The 25,321-nt window shown below is 42.0% G+C and overlaps 1 protein-coding gene across 1 annotated transcript; it reads left to right on the forward strand.

The window, feature by feature from the left end:
- The first annotated feature begins 5,185 nt into the window (after positions 1–5,185).
- On the forward strand, positions 5,186–24,264 carry nes (nestin). The gene is made up of 4 exons (XM_002941503.5): positions 5,186–6,115; positions 11,591–11,715; positions 15,917–15,981; positions 16,481–24,264. The coding sequence occupies exons 1-4, from the start codon at positions 5,312–5,314 to the stop codon at positions 21,361–21,363; spliced, it is 5,877 nt and encodes a 1,958-aa protein (XP_002941549.4). The 5' UTR covers positions 5,186–5,311; the 3' UTR covers positions 21,364–24,264.
- Positions 24,265–25,321: the final 1,057 nt, after the last annotated feature.

Below are 25,321 nucleotides of genomic sequence, written 5' to 3' on the forward strand. Positions count from 1 at the left end.
TACCATTTGTATATGCTGAAATCCAGATGCAAAACAGTTCTTCTCTTTCTGCATCATTTGAAATCCTGGCAGGGGAGGAGGGACTAAAACATTGATGTTCCAAATTGTAACAACTTCTCCACAGCTTACAGACAGCAGGCAGGAACTATAACCCACAACAAAAGCGCAGACCTGATTGAAAGAACATAACCAATAATGCATTGCACTGTGATGTTCCTTTCCTTATTGACATCACAGGGGGCGGGGCTTAGGGAACTCTTCCAAACCATCTTATTACATTAAAAATCATGAAAAGCCTGCATTTTTTTAATTGATGCTAATACAAAGTTGGTTTCAAAATAATGTTTACTTTTCAAAACGCTTAAGTTGTGTTTGGGTAGAGTTCCCCTTTAAAGCTGAGATTGTATTCGGGCACATATGTTCATCCCAGGCACTTTCCTTTACCCTCGTACCACTAATCCTTTATTCATTATCCCAGAACATCCAAGGGCCTGTTTTGGCTAGAAAATTTTTTTTCAAAGGCAAACCAGAATTTTTAGTGGCCCAGTACAGTACAAGGGAACAGATTTATTTTTTGGGTGCACAAAAAAGTCCTGCTTTCCTATTGTGCATTGCCCTCACACTATGCTTTCTATTTAAATCAATTTGAATGTAAATAAATTCTGCTTACACAAACCAAAGAATTTCACATCATGAACTCATTTATCAACATTGTAGATTGTAAGCTCTTTTGGGCAGGGCTCTCTTCCCCTCTTGTATTGGTTATTGATTGCTTTATATGTTACTCTGTATGTCCAATGTATGAAACCCACTTATTGTACAGCACTGCGGGATATGTTGGCGCTTTATAAATAAATGTTAATAATAATAATAATAATGTAGAGTGTAAGCTCTTTTGGGCAGGGCTCCCTTCCCCTCTTGTATCGGTTACTGATTGCTTTATATGTTACTCTGTATGCCCAATGTATGAAACCCACTTATTGTACAGCGCTGCGGGATATGTTGGCGCTTTATAAATAAATGTTAATAATAATAATAATGTAGAGTGTAAGCTCTTTTGGGCAGGGCTCTCTTCCCCTCTTGTATCGGTTATTAGTTGCTTTATATGTTACTCTGTATGTCCAATGTATGGAACCCACTTATTGTACAGCGCTGCGGGATATGTTGGCGCTTTATAAATAAATGTTAATAATAATCAACATTCTTATTTTTGTGGTTTTTGAGTTATTTAAAACCACGACAAAACTCCTTTAGGCTAATGTCCCACGGAGAGATCAGTCGCTGCCAATTTTAAAAAGCGAGTTCCAGTGACAAGTCGCTCGTTTTGTCTCTACATAGAGAAGAATATAAATCACCGGTGCCTAAACCGACGATACCACTTCTAATGTATATCTTTGTATGTATATGTTTATTTATAAAGCGCTACTTATGTATGCAGCGATGTCGCTCTGAATCGCTATGAGACCCCTTTTCGAGCGATTTTACAAAGAAAGCATTGTCATTCAAACCAATTGGGATTGCTGAAAATAAAACCCACTGTACAGCGCTGCGTACCCTTGTGGCGCTTTATAAATAAAGTTATACATACATACATACACTGAGCGGGAAGTTACTGCAATTTCCCCATTGCACTGAATATAATTTCTAATTGTGGGTGGGGAATATGAAACCTGGATTTGTGGGAAATAGAATCGCTCCGTTCAGGGCCGAACTGGACCCAGGACAACAGGAAAGAACCTGGTGGGCCCCGGCCCTAATGGTCCCCGGCGGCCCAACCCCTGTCGGCGCTCCCCTGCCCACAGGTGTCCCTACCCTGACGTGTTTGACTTAAGCGTGATCGGGGGGACGTTGGGCAGTAATTGGGGGGGTTAGGGGGCACCCTGGGGAAATGCGGGGCCCCTGGGGCGGCAGCCCCAGTGATCTCTTCACCCCCCAGTTCGACCATGGCTTCTAGTAATTGCTTGTTGGGAAAAGACGAGCGACTTGTCGCTGGAACTCTCTTTTTAAAAATTGCAGCGACTGAATCTCCCCGTGGGACATTAGCCTTACACTAAAACGACTAATGACTAGCCATTTATTAAAAGATCTGAATTGAAAAAGCATGAAAAAAAAAGACATAGAAAAAACACAAAAACCACAAAGCAAAAAAAATAAATTTTCTATTTGTAAAAAGTACACCTGGCACTGACTTCTACATGATCTCGACAGCTTTCTGATTGTTTGCTTTCGGATTTGCTGCATCATTTTCTGCATTTTTCTTTCCGCAACAAAATTGTATTTTAGCGCAAAAAAACACAAATTGAACAGTAGTAAATGCCCCCCATAAAGAGGGTGAAAAATCAGCACATATTGTGGTTGCTCCACTAGGGGGCACAATGCTCCCATTACCAAACGTATGGATTCCTTATCAACAAGGCTTTTCTTAATTGCGTGTGTTGAAATCTGTCATACTGGGGAAAAATATCATTATTTGCAAGTTGTTCTCAATCCGTTCAATAACCTTAGCGGCTTAGCCACTTGCGCTTGGTCATTGTGCCAAATATATGCCAGATATATATATATATTTTTTTTGTCTATGTAAAATTGGGAGGAACACGGGTCAAAAAAATTTAATTGCAGTAATGATGCTTCATTGTTATTTGTATATGACAATAAACTTGAAACTATCTGTACTGAAACTATATATATATATATATATTATTATTATCATTTATTTATAAAGCGCCAACATATCCCGCAGCGCTGTACAATAAGTGGGTTACATACATTGGACATACAGAGTAACATATAAAGCAATCAATAACCGATACAGGAGGGGAAGAGGGCCCTGCCCAAAAGAGCTTACACTCTACATTATTATTATTATTAACATTTATTTATAAAGCGCCAACATATCCCGCAGCGCTGTACAATAAGTGGGTTCCATACATTGGACATACAGAGTAACATATAAAGCAATCAGTAACCGATACAAGAGGTGAAGAGAGCCCTGCCCAAAAGAGCTTACAATCTACAAGGAGAAATATATATATATATACATATATACACACAAACACACACTTTAAGGAGGACATTTATCAACATTTGGATTTTCGTGGTTTTAGAGGTTTTTGAAACCATGACTAAACACATTTATCACAAATATCAAAAGATCTGAATTGTAAATGCATCAACGAATAAAGACGGGGGGGGGGGACACACTGCAACTTTTTCATATTGTCGCACAAATGACAGCGTTAAAAAAACCCCAAAAACCTCTAAAACCACGAAGCAAGGAAAGATCTTCTTGTTGTGAAAGGGACACCTGCCATTGAATTCTATGTGCTCTTTAGATCGGTTTTAGATGGCGTATTTTTGCTTTTGGATTTGTAATGGTTTTGTTGCATAATCACAAAAAAATCCAGTTTTGTTCCCACAACGAAATCAAAGTTTGGCACCAAAAACCACGAATCATGAAAAAAATGAGCATTTTTGGGCGGATCCGCGGTTCCCGGCATGTTAATAAGCATTCAGAAAGGGTTAAATTGCCAGGTGAAATTTTTTTTTAACTCCTTCCAATCCGAATTAATACGTTAATTAGGATTCGATTCGGGATACGGCCGAATCCTTCAGTGTGGGTTCAGGGGTTTGGCCTGAACCCAAAAAAGTGGGTTCGGTGCATCCCTAGTAAATGTCCCCTTAAATATGTTAAAGAATTGTATATATATATATATATATATATGTGTTATAAATAGGGATGCACCGAATGCACTTTTTTGGGTTTCGCCGAACCCCCGAATCCTTCGTGAGAGATTTGTTCCAGAACCGAATCCGAACCCTAATTACATGACAAAAAGTCATGTGATTTTAAGGATTTGGTTCGGTGAGGAGCGTGGATTCAGCCAAATCCTGCCGAAAAAGACCGAATCTTGGCCAAATCCCGAACCGCTCATCCCTAGTTAGAAACTGCGTGGAACCAATTTTTGAGACCCGGACCAGCAACCCAGACCCGCAACTTGCATCTTTACTAACTTTAAACTGCTTCCTAACCCGACCTGCAACTGCCTTATCCGCAACCCGACCTTCTGACCGCCATCGAACAGGAAGTGGTCTTACTGCCAACCGGAAGTGACATCATCAGAAGTGGGCGGGGGTAAAAAAAAGCTTTAAAAAATGTTTACAGAAGTAAAATATAGATAATATAGGTAATATAATATAAGAAATATGCAACCTGACCCACGACGCGTATCCTGCCACCCCGCTTCTATACCCGCAGGGAAAATCCTACCCGCAAACTGAGGGTACCCGCTGCAGGACTGCAACGGCGCCGAGCAGAAGTACAAGGAATGCATGCTGACCCAAGTACTAAGTGGGATTTTATTTGCCCCACTGACTACAGGGAAACTTGTGGTCCTGCAACTGCAGCAGCAGTCGTAAATAACCCCATATATCTGGGCTAAACAATACAAACGTCTCCCTGGAAATAGTCCAAAGTTGCAGAATAACCCTGTAATATCTTTGTTTTTACATTTATTTGAATGAACCTATTATTTGTAGTGATGAGCCAATCTGTCCCGTTTCGCTTCGCCATAAAATTCTCGAAACGGTGAAAAATTCGTGAAACGCAAGCAATCTTTTTCTCGTCTGCACTTTTTGACGCAACCGCGCCCTTTTTTGACACAACCATGCCCAATTTGAAGTGAGTGCACCCAATCTGATGCGCGACAATTTTGTTTGACGCACGGCGAATTTTTCCGCAAATTTTTTACGGAAGTTTTGCAAAACAATTCGCCAATGGCGAAATGCGCCAATTCGCTGCGAATCCATGCCTGGCTAATGCCATTGAATACATTTCTGTTCATTCATAAATCCAAACGGGAAATTAAATGAAAAAGTTTGTGTTGGTTTTGTTTGTATGTGGATGATAAAATATATACCCTTAAGTGAATGCCAAAACAAAGGGGATACACTCATAAAATGTTTGATTCATAAGAAAAAAATAAACTTATGTGTTAATAAAAATATTTACCCTTTATATTTTTTACGGTGATGTTACTTTTTAGTTTATATTTTCTATGACGATGGCCGGTCCCATTGCAAGTGAGTTAATATAGCATTTGGCTCAGAGCAATGGGTTAAGATGTGTGTTAATTTGGGACCCTCCCATTTCCAGCCAGATGCTGTATATGAATAGATGAGCTCTGCTCCTCCTCAGTCACTTTCTCAATCTGCTCACTCATTCAGGCGCCCAGCAGAAGCCCCTTCTGTCTGGCTGTTAAACACTGACTGGGAAAAGTTCCCTGGGATTCACTCACTAAGCTGATAAAGAAGAATGGAAGGTTACTTAGCATCAGTATCGCTGGGAGAGGAGTCCACTCAAATGTGGAGCCTTAACAAACGCCTGGAAGCCTATCTGTCTAGAGTCAAAGCCCTGGAAGAAGAGAATGAAGTGCTCAGAGCAGAAATTCACACTTTAAAGAGCAGTAAGTCTGAAAGATGCTGGAAGAGGAAGCATCACGAAGAGATGATGAAGCTGAGGGATGCTCTGGACGATGGCCACAATGCTATGGTCCAAGCAGAAATGGTAAGAGAGAGCATTTATGAAGAGATTGAATTTATAAAGCAAAGGTGCCTGGAAGAGAAGCAAGCCAGGGAAGATGCAAAGAAAGAACTGTCTGAGAGTAAGAGATTGTTGGAAGAAGAAACAAGAGCACAGACCTGGTTGAAAGAAAGACTTGGCCAGCTCGAGGCAGAGTTGGAGGACATCCTCAGAGACCACGAAGAAGAAAAAGCGCTGATGGAGGAAGAGATTGCAAGCTTCTCCCAAAGGCTGGAGAACTTCAGGGTCGCTCCCGTAGCCTTTAAACCCGTGGAGGTTGAAGACTATGCCAGAAAACTCTCCGAGATCTGGCAAGGGGCTGTGGAGGACTACAAGAGCGAAGTGTCAGCGCTGGAAGCCGGGCTTTCCGAGTCCAAGGAGAACCTGAGAAAGGTGTTGGAAGAAAACAAACAGAACCGGCTTCTGCTGCAAAGCCTGGATAAAGAATTAGTGAGCCTCAAGATGAGGAAGGAGGCTCTGGAGGACCTTCTCTCCAAGCAGTGGCAGGAACAGAAGGAGGAGGAAGAAAAGCTACAGGTGAGCAAGGAGTTACTTACACGCTTCTTTTGTTATATTTTGCCTCTAGGGCATGTTTACTAAATGTGTGCAAAGTGCAAAGCTATCCAGCATGTTTTTCACACCCATTTCATAAATAAGATGCAACTGAATTGGTGTTGCTGACGACATTCCAGAGGGTGTACCACCATTGGTTGGTGACTCCTCTGGCGCTATCTGTGCCAATTTGCACCTAGATATCAGAAATGGGCTCTTCTATCTTAACCCTTAACATGCCATAAAACAGAATCTCCTTATGCCACTTTGATCTGTGCCTCACGTGTTCCTACACAGCAACACACATAAAAGAGCCGACTGTGGCACTGGAAGGATTAAGTCCAGTACTTTAGTCTGGTACTTGTTGCAGTCACTGTTTATCTTAACATTTGGGCTCTCACGGTCCTCTGTAATAATAAGGCCATTTCCTGGGGGGCCTTAGGGCATAACATTCATACCAAACCCAAACATAACTGGGTGATAGTGTTCACAACAGTTCCCAGAAGATAGGCTCATTGGTCGGTCTGTAAATATTTATCCCTCAATGGCAACAGTTATTCCAATCTTAGATTTTTTCAGCTTAATTGTATGTACTGATGGGAGCTGCCATACTGCTTCCTTTGCCAAGGACAGGAAACAGCGGCCGTAAAATAGTTCTACAGCTGGCTGAGAAAAGACAGGATATCATTGAACTGAATTTTTTTATGCTTTATTGATCTTGTAATTGAGGGTTATGCAGCCCTGAAGGGGTTAAAGGGAACACCTGTTTTAGTGCTAGCCCATTTGCTAGGGAGAAATCTATGAAATCTATATGTAAGCCATTAGGGAGAGCCACACCAGCTGTGCTTAGGAGACAAAGATCCCAGACCTAAAGCAGCTCATCTCTCTGTCTCTATTGTCAGGGGAATAAGCTCCATTGTGATTGTACAGTAACTGCCCCACCTGCCACTCCCACCCCCATACATTATGCCTCTGACTCCTGCGGAAGGCTATTGTCCCCAGTAGGAATGCTCCTTCTGACACATATACATAAATCATACACACGGCATATGTCTGTAGGAAAGTGTTCTTGGAAGTACCAATGAGCTCATAGTTCAGAGGAGGGGTAGGGATGCTATGGATCATTCCCAATATTCCCAAATGTTTTGTTTTCCAACAGTTTATGAGCTAGAATCTCAGCCATAAAGCAGGGCAGGACTGCTGCTTACAATGGGGGATCAGATAGGATCTGTGCCACTGTGACAGAATGCTCTGTTATACAGATAGCTAGAATCTCAGCCATAAAGCAGGGCAGGACTGCTGCTTACAATGGGGGGGATCAGATAGGATCTGTGCCACTGTGACAGAATGCTCTGTTATACAGATAGCTAGAATCTCAGCCATAAAGCAGGGCAGGACTGCTGCTTACAATGGGGGGGATCAGATAGGATCTGTGCCACTGTGACAGAATGCTCTGTTATACAGATAGCTAGAATCTCAGCCATAAAGCAGGGCAGGACTGCTGCTTACAATGGGGGGATCAGATAGGATCTGTGCCACTGTGACAGAATGCTCTGTTATACAGATAGCTAGAATCTCAGCCATAAAGCAGGGCAGGACTGCTGCTTACAATGGGGGGATCAGATAGGATCTGTGCCACTGTGACAGAATGCTCTGTTATACAGATAGCTAGAATCTCAGCCATAAAGCAGGGCAGGACTGCTGCTTACAATGGGGGGGGGGGGGGGGGGGGGTCAGATAGGATCTGTGCCACTGTGACAGAATGCTCTGTTATACAGATAGCTAGAATCTCAGCCATAAAGCAGGGCAGGACTGCTGCTTACAATGGGGGGATCAGATAGGATCTGTGCCACTGTGACAGAATGCTCTGTTATACAGATAGCTAGAATCTCAGCCATAAAGCAGGGCAGGACTGCTGCTTACAATGGGGGGATCAGATAGGATCTGTGCCACTGTGACAGAATGCTAGAATCTCAGCCATAAAGCAGGGCAGGACTGCTGCTTACAGTGGGTATCAGGTAGGATCTGTGCCACTGTTTTGCTCAGACATAAAAATAGCTAAAATCTTAGTCATAAAGTAGGTTATATTATTTTAAGATGACCTGTTTCATGCTAGCTAAGGCAGATGTCTCAGGACTGGGACAAGTATGATGAAGCAGCATGCAGTAATGCCTTTATAAATGGCTACAGGAATTCCGGCACTTGATGAGATTGCACAGGACTGAATGAGAGCCCAAAGGAAATGAAATACAATAAGCAGCATTAGGTGAGGTAATTCCATATACAGCCACCCATGCTACAGACCAGGCCATAGACCAAGAGTTATATTTTTGGGTAATTAGGCTGATGGCACATGGGGAGAAGCACCCAAAGCCTGTAATTCCCTCGTGGCATTTGGACCTGATTTGCTTGGCACAAGTCAGTTGGGGCATTGCTGCTAGAGCCTGGGCAACTTTTATTACATGACCACATATGTTTTGGGGCTATTCTGGCATCTCTGCCACATGATATTGTGTGTTTGTGACAGGCTGCTTACCTTTCTTTATGGCCAAAATGCTCCTGAACAAAAGCAATAATAACAGATCGATGCTTTGTGTCCCATGTAGGCAGGTGTTTAGGTGCCATTAGAGGTGTTTAGGTGCATGGAGACACATACTAAATGCATTTATAGTATATTTATATAGATCCGTACTTGAGTTAAAAAGGACATCATGATGTCCAATACACTGGATTGAGTGGGATGTCAACAAAAATGGTACCTACCTGTCATTATTGCTATTCATTAGTAGGGAGATTGATCTTGGGCATTGGTTGAGTTTACCCCAAATGTCATCGTTATTAAGTCTCTGAGTTTTATCCAGCAGAGAAAATAGGTCCCTACCCTGCCTTTAGGCTGAGCCCCCCACTGTCACTTCTCCAAGCCCTACGAGGGGATTACCCCAATGTTTAAAAACCACTGATCGAGAGAACTAATATATATAAGCATGCACAATGCCCACGCAGTGGAGAAAGCGCAAAAGAAGGCTGCAATTGCCATTTTCTTTTGCACTTTGCCCATTACATAGGGCATTATGCAAATAGTGGAGCACAGAGACCTGTGGACTGCACTGTGAATGGAACATTCAAGAGGGGTGGGACATCGGGAAAAAACCAAGTGGGCCCCGCCTACCCTGCTCTCCTCTGTCACTACCCCGCTGCCCTCCTCCCCCAAGTGTGGCAAAATGAAGTATAAGGTGCACAAGGTGCTGGTGGTGGGGGCCCCAGAGGGGTGTGGGGGCTCTTGTGGGCCTTGCACACATTCAAATCTGTCCCTGGCTCCTAGTATGAGCAGTAAGGGGTATGCTCTTGCACCCAGTAGTGCTTTAAACTTGTGTCCCTGGGGTCAAGAATAACACTTATAAACACAAAGGGATACTATACCCCACAATGAATACTTAAAGGAACAGTAACACCAAATAATGAAAGTGTATAAAAGTAAAAACAATATAATGTACTGTTGCCCTGCATTGCTACAACTGGTGTGTTTGCATCAGAAAGACTACTATAGTTTATATAAGTAAGCTGCTGTGTAGCCCCGGGGGCAGCCATTCAAAGGAGAAAAGGCACAGGTTACACACAATGAATACTTAACCAACAGATAGTTTATATTATATTAAGTGGCCTATTAAAGAATCACGCCAAACTGGAATATATATATATATCAGTAAATATTGCCTTTTTACATCCTTTCCCTTGAGCCGCCATTTAGTGATGGGCTGGGTGCTCCCTCAGAGATCAGCCGACAGGAAGTGATGCAGCTCTAACTGTAACAGGAAGTAGTGTGGGAGCAAAAGGCAGAACTCTGCCCATTCATTGGCTGATGGGGCCTAGCATGTATGTGTACCTTGGCTTGTTTGTGTGCACTGTGACTCCTATGATCCCAGGGGGCGGCCCTTAGTACTTTAAATGGCAATTTTCTATTTAGAAGTACCCAATGGCACTTACTATTTGCTTTCCTCCTCTGACTCTTTCCAGCTTTTAAATGGGGGTCACTGACCCTGGCTGCCAAAAACTATTGCTCTGTGAGGCTACAATGTTATTGTTACTTTTTATTTACTTTCTATTTAGGCCCTTCTCTATTTATATTCCTGTCTCTCTTTCAAACCACTGCCTGGTTGCTAGGTTAAACTGGACCCTAACAACCAGTTTGCTGCTGAAATTTAAAACTAGAGAGCTGCTAAACAAAAAGCTAAATAACTCAACCCACAAATAATAAAAAAATGAAGACCAACTGCAAATTGTTTCAGAATATCACTCATTACATCATACAACCCCTTTAATTCATACCTTGTTACTAGGAGACCCTAGAGCTGCCTTTTTCACAAGGTGGCACTTTAAAGAGAGCAAAGGCTTCGAGCCGCCCACCCAATCCAGCACTGGCCATGTTAGAGTTATGGGCTAATTAGATTCCGCAGCAACGGGAAACAGCTGCTTTGTCTCCTGAATTATATATATTAGTCGGGCAGATGGCTAGTATTTTAGTATCCTTAATTTCATTTGGGCCACTTAACTTTATTACATGGCTGGAGTAACCACAGTCACCACTAATTGCTTGGAGCAATATCCCATGGGGACAGTTGCAGTCATAATGGAACATATACAAATGTAACCCTTAAACCTTTAGGGCCACATAACGGGTCACGCATAAAGATCCATGAATTTCATATGTCTCATTCCTTAATAGAACCCGGTTAATGCAATAATTAAAAGATTTTACTTTTGCCTAAAAGCTATGTTAAATAATACATAAAATATCATTGTTTTGGAAAAAAAACAATATATTTTACTCCTGGCCACTTTTTGTGCCAAGAGTTTGTTTCTGTGCCAAGAGCTGGTTCTGTGTCTTGCTTTATGGCAGCCCAGTCTTGCTTTATGGCAGGGATTTTACAGCACTAAGGGCATAAAAGCATGCCCCTTAGTGCCCATTCAAAAAGCACGTGCCTGTGGATTCTAGCCCTGCTCTGCACCTACTGCTGAATTGGAAATTAGCTGCCAGGGTCAGATTGGGCTGGGAAAAAACACGGTGGGCCTGCGGCCCTAGTGGGCCGAGCTGGCCCAGACCCAATCTCAGAAGATCTCCCTCCCCCGTTGTGCCCAAGGTAAGACTAAAGCAGGCACGTTCGGAGGAGGAAGTTGTGGGGGGGTGCAGGCCAGGGTGGGGGCCCTTGGGGGGGCTGTGGGCCCCAGAATGAGCCCCAGAGTATCAGCGTTCCTCGGGCTACTGACTATGAGGGTGGGGGGCCCTTGGGGAGGGTTGTGGGGCTCCAGAATGAGCCCCAGAGTGTCAGCGTTCCTCGGGCTACTGACTATGCAGATGGGTGCATACACAGTCCCATTTTACCCCCTCTGAAGCCAATCAGAGATGTTGTTATATCTGCATTATTAGCTTATGACTGATGGGCTTGTCCTTATCATTTGCAGCTCGAGGCCGAAGCTTTGGAACAGGAGAAACAGGACCTCAGAGCCCAGATTGCTGAAGTTCTGGAGGACAGACAGCAGCTTATGCACCTTAAGATGTCTCTCAGCCTGGAGGTGGCCACATACAGGTAAATAACGCTGGCCAACACCAAGATACATGTCTGTGGAATGTTTCTCACCAAAATTCCCACCTTCTTTTGCTGGGGGTAGTAACAGATTAATCTGTACTGTTGCAAAATATAGGAAAGGGAGGTTGCTTGATTTTTTTTTCCTTTAGATTGTATTTATATTTGCATTCAGCAGTAGTTCAAAGCTTGTGCCTTCTGTAACAAATTCATATATTTTGAGACATTTAGGAATTTCCAGTGTGCTCGCAGTGGAGCCGCCTTTTAGTGGGATGGCGGGGTGTACTATGTATTATTATGCATAAGTCACAATGCTATGCAAAGTGTCAGCTCACCTTTAGGGGTGTTTCTAGTGTCAATGGGTGACACTTATTTAGCAGGTCACTTGCTCTGCCCACTGACCCCCAGTCCACAACCTCATGCTACAATTCTACTCCATCCATCCATTGGCTTTCATTTATATACTCCTGGCTGGACCAGCCCCCTTTGATGATGTCAGCAATGGGCAAGCTGAGCACATGTACCAGGTCCAATCAGGCCAGGATGGGCTAGGGTCAGAGGGGGTCATTTATTTATCAATCTGTGCATCTGAGATGGAAAAATGTGATGTTCCCCCATTACCCCTGGGCTTACCTTCCCTATTAAGGTTTCTAGGGGTGGCATTTTGCTGCCTCTAGACAAAGTAATCACCTTGAAGTTATCACCTAAAGGAACCCTTGCATCTTAGCGGCTAGAAATAATGGCTATAGCCTTGCCCCACTCATTAGCCCCACTTCCGTTGTCAGTGCCTGGTTATTAAATCCCACACTGGTACATTAGTACAGACTGCAAGTATGCAGCCCATATGACAAATAGCAGCAGTCAGAATAAGGATGTTGGCAGTTTATATAAGAAAAGGAACCGGCCAAACTAAAAATAGGTTTCCACCCAAACAAGCCTGGCAGGACACTCACAGAGTCTGCGGATGAAGCCTTGCTGTATATACAATGAGAAGCTCATAAAGAGTCATCGGAGAAGTCTAAACGCTCTCTCCACTGTGTCCAACCATATCCATTCCACCCTCATACAGAAATGGAGAATTTTATAGCACTACAGAACACTGCTTTTTCACCCATCTACATAAAGGGCAAAGAAAGCAATATTGACTGAGGAAGTGCCTAGTACTAAAGGTCAATCCCTCTGGCTCCTATGGGGCACAGTGAACACAAACCTAGGTCACACGTACATGCTAGGTTACATCAGCCAATGAATGGCTTCTAAAGCTGGCCATACACTGGCAGATCAAGTCATTTTATGAGGTTGCCAAACGAGCAGATCTAGGATTGATATGGCCACCTACATGTCGGGCAGAATTGATGCAGTCGTTGGCCCCCAGGGCCTAGAGGCCTGTTGGATGGTGATCACATAAACATACAAACGTGGTCCTCATTAGATGGGAATATCAAACCAGCCCAATTTAAATTTGGACTATTTTCTGCCAGATATCCCTTGGCAGGCTTGTTAGTGGGCACCTTATATCACCAATCTAATTGTTTAATCAGCAACAGGCATGTGTCATGGACCAACAATCCATGAAATAAGAAGGAGTAAGCCGTAATAGCTTCAATGAGCTGCTTTCATTTATACTGATGAATTTAGTTTATATCATGATGTCCAACCCCAGTTTCTTTTGCCCAGACCTGCATACACCTACCATTCCTGCACCGGTACAGCTGGGGTGTTTGCTACAGAAACCCTACTATAGTTTATATAAATATCCCGCTGTGTAGCCCCGGGGGCAGCCATTCCTGCACTGGTACAGCTGGGGTGTTTGCTACAGAAACCCTACTATAGTTTATATAAATACCCCGCTGTGTAGCCCCGGGGGCAGCCATTCCTGCACTGGTACAGCTGGGGTGTTTGCTACAGAAACCCTACTATAGTTTATATAAATACCCCGCTGTGTAGCCCCGGGGGCAGCCATTCCTGCACCGGTACAGCTGGGGTGTTTGCTACAGAAACCCTACTATAGTTTATATAAATACCCCGCTGTGTAGCCCCGGGGGCAGCCATTCCTGCACTGGTACAGCTGGGGTGTTTGCTACAGAAACCCTACTATAGTTTATATAAATACCCCGCTGTGTAGCCCCGGGGGTAGCCATTCCTGCACCGGTACAGCTGGGGTGTTTGCTACAGAAACCCTACTATAGTTTATATAAATACCCCGCTGTGTAGCCCCGGGGGCAGCCATTCCTGCACCGGTACAGCTGGGGTGTTTGCTACAGAAACCCTACTATAGTTTAATCTCCTGCAGAAGAATAAACGGTGAGCCTGGAACGCCATTGATAAATGAGCCCATTTGTCTCATTAATTGGTTCTGGTGAACCCTCAAGCAGTCTCCTCTATACACAAAGTGCAGACTCAGCACGGGGAAGGCCGCTGAAGCCCCTGAATACGGTGCGGTGGGTCTGAGCGGCATTTTTGTGCCAGTCACAATAGTAAACTCAAAGCCCATCCCCGCGGGAGTCGCTCTAAATGGTGCGATGGCGCACACGACGCTCCCAGAAGTGAATGAAACCGTCGCGCTTAGGCGGCTGCGAATTTGTCACTTGCAGAATTGCACTTTAATAAATGAGGGACTGTCAGCGCTTTTGTGGGTTCTTAAAAAGAAATACTCCATTCAAGAGAAATACAAATGCTATAAGCTTTCATCCCCCCCCTCCCCATTAAGTTTTTTTTGCCCTGTTAATTTATAGGCTGTTTTATCCATGGGAATTTGCTTCCCTCCCAGCCTGCCCTGCTCCATTGCTCTCCCTATTTAATAAGGGGGTCTTGCTGTTGGCTGGGAACAAAAGCCCGTCACTTATTAGCATGAGAATTCTTCTCGCTGGGGGCTACAGCTGAACATTTCTTTCTTGAGACTTGCCATTATAACCCGGGGTTGTGTCATGGATGATAAATCTTCAATAAAAGCCCCGGCGTAGACATCTCAAGGGCTTACGTGTGAGTGGGAGTGTGTGTGCGCCTTTGTGTGACCCTAAAGCCGCGACTCAGTCACCGAGCTTGTCCGACAATGGATAACACAGTCTGACAATATAAATGAACTAAATGAGTTAAGGCTTTTCATGTTAGTGCAAAGGTTTAATACAATTAAGCTTTGGCTTAAATTGGTATAAATTGGAAAAATTATGTTTGTATTTGTGACTGAGAGCAATGTAATGCTTTGCAAAAGCAGAATCACTTTTGGGGTAGCACATAGCAGTTTACTTAAATAGTTAAGTCCTTTTTTTATCACAAAAAATATCCTGCTTTATGGCTGAGATTCTAGCTATCTGTATAACAGAGCATTCTGTCACAGTGGCACAGATCCTATCTGATCCCCCCATTGTAAGCAGCAGTCCTGCCCTGCTTTATGGCTGAGATTCTAGCTATCTGTATAACAGAGCATTCTGTCACAGTGGCACAGATCCTATCCCCCCCCCCATTGTAAGCAGCAGTCCTGCCCTGCTTTATGGCTGAGATTCTAGCTATCTGTATAACAGAGCATTCTGTCACAGTGGCACAGATCCTATCTGATCCCCCCATTGTAAGCAGCAGTCCTGCCCTGCTTTATGGCTGAGATTCTAGCTATCTGTATAACAGAGCATTCTGTCACAGTGGCACAGATCCTATCTGATCCCCCCATTGTAAGCAGCAGTCCTGCCCTGCTTTATGGCTGAGATTCTAGCTATCTGTATAACAGAGCATTCTGTCACAGTGGCACAGATCCTATCTGATCCCCCCCATTGTAAGCAGCAGTCCTGCCCTGCTTTATGGCTGAGATTCTAGCTATCTGTATAACAGAGCATTCTGTCACAGTGGCACAGATCCTATCTGATCCCCCCCATTGTAAGCAGCAGTCCTGCCCTGCTTTATGGCTGAGATTCTAGCTATCTGTATAACAGAGCATTCTGTCACAGTGGCACAGATCCTATCTGATCCCCCCATTGTAAGCAGCAGTCCTGCCCTGCTTTATGGCTGAGATTCTAGCTATCTGTATAACAGAGCATTCTGTCACAGTGGCACAGATCCTATCTGACCCCCCCATTGTAAGCAGCAGTCCTGCCCTGCTTTATGGCTGAGATTCTAGCTATCTGTATAACATTCTGTCACATTGTGAATGGCCTTTTATATATGTATCAACCCTACCACTTAAAATCATGACTTTATTGTGTTTTATTTTTAGGTCACTTCTAGAGGCAGAGAATACAAGGATAGACACTGATTACAGAGCATCTAGCACCTTTAATGGTAAGATACAATTTAAGTTTTTTTCTTTTTTGCAATTTAGAATAAATGTACTTATTGCCAACATACACAAATGTGGGGGAACACCAGCAAGGTATAGGGTAGTGTAATGAAGGTCATATCGTTTACTTAAGGTCTAGTAACCAATAGCAACCAAAAACAGTTGAAATAGCAACCAAAAACTATCAAACAGTTGAGTAGTACATGCTACCTGCTGATTTGTTGCTATGAGTTACCAGTCTTTGGACAAACTATATGACATTTATGTTACAATATTGGCAATAGCTATTAGAAGCATAACAGCTGTGAGTAGCTTTACTCCCCAAAAAGTTTGTGATGAAGATTAGGTTTTGTTTGTTAGGGACTATTGTCAATAGTGTTTCCACCAATTCTTCACTCTTTTCTGTTCAGTCATATGTCAGACCAAACAGATAATTAGTATAAACACGTTGTATCTCAAGATCTGGAAAGTCTCTGAGTTTTTTGTTTTGTTTTATTTTAGATTCCATGTTGGAACATAATAATGTCAGGAGAAGACAATCGGAAGATACAAGGAAACACGTTTCTAGGGAACACAGACAGAGTTACAGTAAAAAGCAGATTGGTGACAAAAATGGACTGTCGAGACCCTCTCTGAACAATTTCTCAACTGTGAAAAGTTCTACGGTTCCAGTAAGAACAAGTCCTGTTACCAAAGAGTTTCAGAAAGTTAGCTCTGTGCTTCAGTCTCAAGGTCTAAAATACACCAAAGCACCTCAAGTCAAGGAAGTTCAGAACGTTCCAACACTTAAAAGCAATTTAGAAACGCGCACCCATTCTGCCGAAGCCGTTAGGAGAGCTAAAACGGAAACACGCTCATATTCCTATAGTGTGCAAAAATCGACAGATGAACAGACTGTTAAAAAAGATACTATGGGGCTGAATAATTTGAAGAACACTGGTATTAAAGAAGAAAAGGTTGTGAAGAAACCTGATGTTGTGGATCATGTTGAGATTATATCTGGAACATCAACTCAACAGAAAGTTCCAGGAATAGATCCATTGGAGTCTGCTTTGAAGTCATTAGAGGAAGATCTCAGCAGAGTGCCTACTAATATCGATGAGGGTCAAAGTCCAAATGTAGAGGAAATAAAAGATGTTCAAGAAGAACCAATTAGTCTGGAGAATCTACAAAGCAAAACTGCCTCTGAATTTGAACTTCTAGATATTAATGCTGAAGCAGATGTAATCGAAGAGGTTATCAGTGAATCAGTTAGCTACCAGAAAGTACATTTTGAAAAGCAAGAATTATCAAACTTGCTGGCAATGAAAAATATATTTGAAGAACATGTATCCCCAGTGTTCGATTCCCGTGAACAGGACGCAAGTGATCAAGCAATTACTCCACAAAATGAACTCGATGTCCAACAAGATATCAGGACACTTGTGTCTTATGAAATCAAAGAATCAGAAATCTTTTCAGACAACATTGAAGAAGCTGAAATAATAAGCCAAAGTATAAATGGTTATTTACATAATGAATATATACCTGTTTCCAAGACTGAGCGTACTGATTTTACAAGTCAAAATAATTTTGAGAGTTCCCAGTCCTTTGATGACAAACATTTTGAGGAAAAATCAACTGAAGATCAACTCATCACAAGTCTGGACATTAACACTGAAGTCAAAGAATCAGAAATATTTTCAGACAACATTGAAGAAGCTGAAATAATAAGCAAAAGCGTACATGGGTTTTTAGAGAATGAATATATACCTGTTTCCAAGGAGGATCATACTGAATTTACAAGTCAACAAGAAAATGATTTCGAGAGCCTCCAGTCCTTTGATAGCAAACGTTTTGAGGAAAAATCAACTGAAGATCAACCCATCATAAATCTGGACAGTAACAATGAAGAGAATAATTTTCCCTGCAATCAGGAACCAGAACAGGATATGTATTTAGAAGAAAGCCATCATCATCAAGAAGAATATGATTATAGTGATAAGAATCCTGTTCAAAAGATTGATGAAAAGTTAAGTGATATTGACCAATTGGTATTGGAAGAACAGGACAATTATGAAAACCCTAAGACATCAGAATTAATTGAAGTGGAACACGGCAGTACGGAGTTAGGACAGGCTGAACAAGATAAGTCAAGTGAAATCCCAGAAGAAATCAGCGAGAATGTTAGTGTTGAAGAAATTGTTCACCAGATAAGTGATGTTGAAGAGGATACTCAACAAGCATTTGAGGATGAAGGAGTTATAGTGCAGATAATCCAGAAAGAGCTGGAGAGTACTGAGTTGAGTAGTGCTGATTTGGATGGTCCAGGTTATGCACAGGAAGAAGATAGGCAGCTTGCAAAAGATGAAGTGAGCATAAGTGAGGTAATTGAAAAGGATCTTGAGGCAAATGAACAGGAACGTCAAAAGGCTGATCATCAAGTTGTAGATGTTATGCAGGAAGTAAAGCAGTCATTTGAAAAGGAAGTTGACCAGCTTAGTAACATTAAGCAGGAGGTGGACTATTTACATAATGAAGAAGAAGACAGTCTCCAGAACAATTATGAAGAGCCCCAGAAGCTTGAGTCAAGTGATCTTGAAGAAGACAATAAAAACCTTACAAACATGAAAGAGGAAAATCAACTGTCTAAGGATGAAGGAAACCAGAATAGTGTAGATGATATTGAGGAGTTTAGTCAACAGGATTATGATGTGGAAGAGATGTGTCAAGAGACTGTTGACCATCAGGTTTCTGCCCAGCTGCTGCATGAATCTGAAAGCAGTTATGATAAGTCAAGTATGGAAGATAAGGAAGAACAAAGCAATAGTGAAACAGAGGACAATATCGGCTTAGAGCAGGAATGTGATCTTGAAAATGTAAAACAGACTAGATCAGATGAAGATGCTGAATTTAGTCAAGCGGAATGTGAACTTGTTTGTAAAGTGGAGACTATACCTGACAGTTCAGAATATATTAGAGAGCAGGAGGATACAGACAAACAAGAAACTGATTATTCTTCTAATGAAAACGTTAATTATGATTTGTTGGAAAAGGAAGAAGTAATATTACCTCAGATGGATGATCAAAACCCAGTCAATGAAGATGGGGTTACAACTGATGAAGAGCTAGGTGGAAAAATTACTGAGAAGGAACTTTCTCTGGTTGATGTTAATGAAAGCTTGGCTGCAAATAAAGAACAAGATGATCATTTCACAAATGAAAATGCTGTAGAGGATAATATATGTATGCAGGAGAATGATATTTATCAATATCAAAGTAAAGAAGACCTTTTTGTAGATGGAACCAGTATGAAAGAAAATGTGGAGATTCAGCAGACATTATTTCTAAACCAAGAAATGATTGTGGGTGTAGATGATGTGGATAAAGATATTTCAGGAGAAGCCTTATCAGAAAATGAGTCAATTGAAATGGATGATGTTATAGATTTGACACCTAAAACTAAAGTTAATGAAGATGAGCTAATCAGTCAAATGCAGGATGGCAAGATAAATTTGGAAACAACGGAAACTACTGAAAATAATGATGCGCAACTCTGCTTCGAAAATGAGAATGAAACAAAATATATTAAAGTCACAGATAGTCCACAATTTGCCACTGAACTTTCACAAGATGCTGGTGGAGAACTGAATATAGACCAAAGTAGTGAAAATCAACAGCTTAGTGAGAACCCTTCTGAGACACTAAGTGCTCCTTATTTCGAGTATGAAACTGTGGCAGACCCTGAAAATCAAGTATCAACTGAAGAACAAGTGCAAGAAACCGAGAACACCCTCATTAAACCAGCAGACAGCAAGATGGAAAACGAGAATTCGGAATCTGAAGAATCTGTTGATTCACAGGAGATTTCACTGTACTCACATAAAAGTGAAGAATTTGAAATAAGTAAAGATTATCAGTTAGAACAAACCTTGCCAGACTCAACACCATTACCTAACCTAGAAGATGAATTTGAAGATTTAACTGAGGCACGTGTGAAATCACCACTTGAACAGCCAGATTCTAACCCTGATGAAGAACATCAAAATAACGATGAATCTGGAGCCTCTACTTTTACAACTTCATTTAATGAAGCTATGCAAAGAGACATTATTGAGTCTGCTTCCAAAGATGAAGAATTCGATGAAGAAGAATTTGGTCGTATACTAGGTATTGATAAAACATCTCCAGTGGAAGCCATAACCATTTCAGGTTTAGCCCAAGAACCATGTTATTTAGAAGATAATGAGGAATCAGAAGACTCTATAACAAGAGCTGAAATTCTGAAGGAAAGCCCAAGAAATGATCTAGCCGACTTTATGGTCTCACAAATGTCAGAAACAAAAATCATTATATCTGAACAGGTGACAGAACAAACTCAAGGATCACTTGAGTTTGGTGATGCAACCAACACATTTTCAGGTAATATTAATGTAAGTGAAAAGGAAACATATGAGTATGAAAGCAATGAAGAAAATATAGAATTTACAGATGACCCAGATAAAGACTTACTGGAAGGTGAGAACCAATCAGTAAGCCCTGCAAATAATCTTGTAGATGAGAATCAATCAGAAGATAGTATAATCTCAGACAATGAAGGCACAACTTCTTCATATGAGGATTCGCCAAATGCAACAGCAATCAACCAAGTGGCATTGGAAGAACACAGTATGAGCACATCTGAACAAAGTTCTACTGTTATACAACTTACGGCTTCTGAAGGTTATGAAATGACTTCATCAGAAAATGTGGAAGACATTGCACAAGAGACTGGAAAAGAATTTCCCTCGGGACTGCCTGCTTCTAGTACATCTGAGCAGGAAGATTCCAGATCTGAAGATGAAGAGTTAGAAGATGAAGGAAGTGAGTTTTCTTTTGGTGTAAATGACGAGAAGGTAAATGGAGTGCACAAAGATGTCAGTGAGCATGATGGAACAGAAGATATGTTAAATGGACATTCAGAAATAGTATTTACCAACAAAAAAAGCTTTGAGATGGAAAATGATGTTTTAGATACACAGGAAATTCCAGAAGATTCCATCATTACATTTGCCATGTCCGAGGCAAAAAGTGAAGGTCTCTTTCAGTCTTTGCTTGAAACCTCAGAACCAAAAGATGGCAGCAGAATAGAAGAAGTCTTCTTATCTGCTGAAAGTAAAAAAGTCACGGTTGGTCCTGAATATTTGGAAAGTTCCGAAGAGGATAGGTTTACCATGCTAGTACAAAACCCATACCTTAATGATAAGGCTAACAAGGAGGAACCTAAGACTGTTGCAGAGTCCTTTTTAGTAGATGAAGAATTACTTGTTTCTGCCAATCAACAAATTAATAATGAGAAATATGAAGGTGTTTTAGTTACAAAGACTGTGAATGATGAGGAAGATGCCTGGTCATCTGATGACTAAATGACATGCCCCAATGTACTGCATCAGTGTTAAATTGAAGACTTTATACTGTATGTAATCACCTCCTTCACTGTAAGACCAGTGACACTGGTTCCTACCAACAATTATGAAATTTGATATATTTAAATTTGTAATGGCTTTTTTATTAGGTTTCTTGAAATTACTTGGGGGTTTATACATTTCCAAAGCATCGGGATGGGGTTTTTGATGGTCCAGGGCAATGTAGAACATGTCTACTTTAAAGTGGATTTTATTTATATAACACATTTTTTTTTGCCAATAACCTCAATATTTTATTTTCAAATATTCCCCAAAATACTACAACCATAAACACATGGGATTTTTTGATACTTATAGGCTGAATTGTCAACAATAATTACCTTTATAATTCTTGCTCAGAATATTGCATGGCACATTATTCCTATGTCATATGGTCGATCACTAGCATGCAATTTACTTTTTTCATATATTATGCTCTAGGCATAATTTTTAAGTATATATGTGATTATTTTGTGTGGTAAAAATGGAATAATGTTATGTTTTGGTATCACCGTCAAAAATGGATTCATTCAGTAATGGATCATCCATTGGTCAGCCAAAATTGAATTTAAATGAGCATACAAACCCTTATTTTTTTTCTAGACATGGATTTTGCTACCCTGAGGGTCACTTACTAAAACCCCCGCCAACTGCTGATCTGGTATAATGGGGTTTCGAAGCTTAATAAAGCATACCAACCTTTACAGGGTCATTCAAGCCCTCAGATACTGAAGGTTTAAAATGTTAGCAGTATGGCTCGTTGGGCTCATTCCTATGATTGGCAGTTGAGTGTAGAAATGGTATGTACCCCATAAACTGCTTACCCTTAATTCCTTTCTATGCTTCAGCTAATGACCCCTAACCCCGATGGCATCTCTTGCCATCATAATAGCATCACTTGCTTGTCTACTCAGTAGGTTTCACTTCTACGTTCTCTTGGTCTTTGAAATGGTGGAGAAAGTGGGCACCAACAGTAGAACCTGCAAGGCAATATTGGGGTGTTTATAGTTTCTGATGAGTAGTATAGACGGCCTACTGTTAACATGTTAGACATACAGTAAATCTATAAAGGCTTTAAGTGGAGGGATAAACAGTATCTCGTGATGTTAGACAATTCCACGCTGTGAAAAATAACATCTGCCCAAATACATTGCACTACACTGATTCCCTAATATTAGGAGTCATGTGAGCGTAAAAAAAAAAACGTTTGTTTTTTTAACTGGTTATTTATTAAATTTTGTAATTAAAATTCATTAGGGAATCTTAACAATTATAGAAATTAAAACAAAAATTGACTGTGGGACAAAGAACTGGGGGAAGACAATTAGTTTAGGGGTGGCAATGGATTCCATGAGGCTTGCTAAGTATCTTTTAAACTGCCCCCTGTTGGTGAGAACCCCTTTTTCTCAAAGGAGGCATTTCCTGGCTAATATATGATTGTTGGCTTACCTTAGTCCAGGGATCCCCAACCTTTTATACCTGGGAGCCACATTTAAATGGAAATAGCTTTGGGGAGCAACACCAGCATGGGTGTGCTAAATAAGGGCTGCGATTGGCTACTTAATAGCCCCTATGTGGACTGGCAGCCTACAGAAGGCTCTGTTTGGCATTATACTTGGATTTTATGCAACCAAAACTTGCCTCCTTACCAGAAATTCAAAAATAAACCCCTACTTTGAGGCCACTGGGAGCAACATCCAAAGGGGTTGGGGAGCAACATGTTGCCCACGAGCCACTCGTTGGGGATCACTGCCTTAGTCTAAGCTAAGTAAGGATTGTTCTAGAATAAATTAAATAGTAAACCGGCCCAGTCCTTGCCCCTCTTAACATTATCTCCCTTCACCACTTGTAGTGAAAGGTGGTGCTTAGAGACAAATATAGTTCATATGCCGTAGAGACAAGACAGAGAAATATATTAATGGGACAGACACCCTTGAAATGATGTATGGAGCCAATAATGTAGTTATATGGCCATACCTTTTATTATTTCAACTGCTCTAGCCCAGTGAAGAATAACTGCTGTTTGGTTGCTATAGAATACTGGACAGGGCTACGTTACTGCACAACTCCCTCCAGGATTTGAACTTCCTATTGGCTGCTGTTTGTGTAACACTAACAACGACTACCAATGGTTGCTATCTGCCCATCATTAGAACAACAGCACCAACAGTTGAACTTGTGCTGAGATATTGGAACCATGTAAATGTGAATTTAACCCTGCAGTATAATGTTAATGTGCCTTTGAGGTTAAATGACCCTGTTCAAACCACCTCACCTTCTGGGTGCCAGTAGGTTTTGCTACCCTTCTGCAGTGAAACAGTTTGTACACCCCATGTGTGTGCACTACGACCCTTTCCCTAGGGGGCAGCAAAGAGGGGTTGATGGTTCCTCACACTAGATAGAACCTGAAAGTCAATGTGAGGTAGGGGCTGTATCTTATACAACTGATTAACCTTATGCCTTAATAGATATAGGCTTAGTTGGCCTTTAAGGGTTTGTTTTTGTATACATTATAAGGCAGAATAATGCAGAGAACATTCCTTAGCTGCATATTTTCTTCGCTACATATCAATGGGAGCTACCACATTGCTTGTATTCTTCCTATATGTCAACAACATAGCAGCTTATGTCTAAAAATGTCTCTTTGGGTGGGGCAACATGCCAGCGGAGGCAAACAGTATGGCAGTTCTCTGTAATGGGCCTGTTGCTATGTACAAAAAGGCATAAGCACTGTTATAAAGACTGCACTCACCTACAAGTATGAATGTACTCGCCACCTGCCTCTGAAAAAAATTCATATGATAGTACGAAGATCATGTAACGACGTGCCTTCACTTTAATAAATCAGTCAATGTTCTATCACGTGTTGTGTCTTTATTTGTATTGAAATAGTTACAGTATATCTTTACTGCCTGCCCTGCAAATATAAGCTAGAACAATGTTGTCCAACTTCCGGGAATTTTTCTGACCTATGTGATGGAAGCCGATAATGGAAGCAACGATAATGGAAGCGTTTAGAAACGCCCAGTTTTTAAACCACACCCACTTAAAGCCACGCCCATGTTAACACACCCACCTATTATGTTAACACATGATTTACATTCTAGTTCGATGGGATGGCATTTCGGGGAGATTAGTCGCCCCAGCGACAAGGGAGATTTGTCACGCGGCGACTAACTATGGGCATGCCTGACCGTTATCTGGCCTGAAATTGGCCAGATATCGATTGGGCAGGTTAAAAAGTTTAGTCAGATCGGCCCCAGGGCCAAATGATCGAATTAGCCTAAATTTGCCCAATATCGCCCACCCATAGCCAGGCCCGGATTTGTGCAGAGGCCACAAAGGCCCGGGCCTAGGGCGGCATAAACCTGGGGGTGGCATGCCGCCCCGCCGCACCAAAATCTAAAAAGTTTTGTACCCCTACGGAGCAATGTGGGTACTTCTCCCCACTGCTCCATATCCAAGTTTGGCCCAATGCGCATGCGCGCAAGGTGCCCCCCCCCCATTCACACATGTGCACGGAAACTACTCTCCCTCTGTATCGCCCATGCGCACTCGGGGGGGGGGCGTGCGACCGGGGGTGGCTTCGGGGCGGCCAATTTGGAAATCCGGCCCTGCCCATAGCTGGGGATATCGGGAGAAGATCCGCTCTCTTGGCGAGGTCGCCAAGCGAGCGGATCTTAGCGTGTATGGCTGCTATAGGGTAGGTAGGACAGGGATATTAGGGGGCAGGATAGGGGAAGCCAAAGTGCCTCCCCCGGCAAGCCCTTCATGAATACAGTGCTGCCAATTCCAGTCAGGACTGTATTCATTTGGAGCACAAGGACCTGCTCCCATTGGCTCCCATTGGCTCACATGGCAGAGGCGTGGGCCTGTTTTTTGCCCTTTACAGCCTTCGCTGACAATTATGCCATTTTGG

Source organism: Xenopus tropicalis, chromosome 8 (assembly GCF_000004195.4).
Source record: "Xenopus tropicalis strain Nigerian chromosome 8, UCB_Xtro_10.0, whole genome shotgun sequence".
Classification (NCBI taxonomy): domain Eukaryota; kingdom Metazoa; phylum Chordata; class Amphibia; order Anura; family Pipidae; genus Xenopus; species Xenopus tropicalis.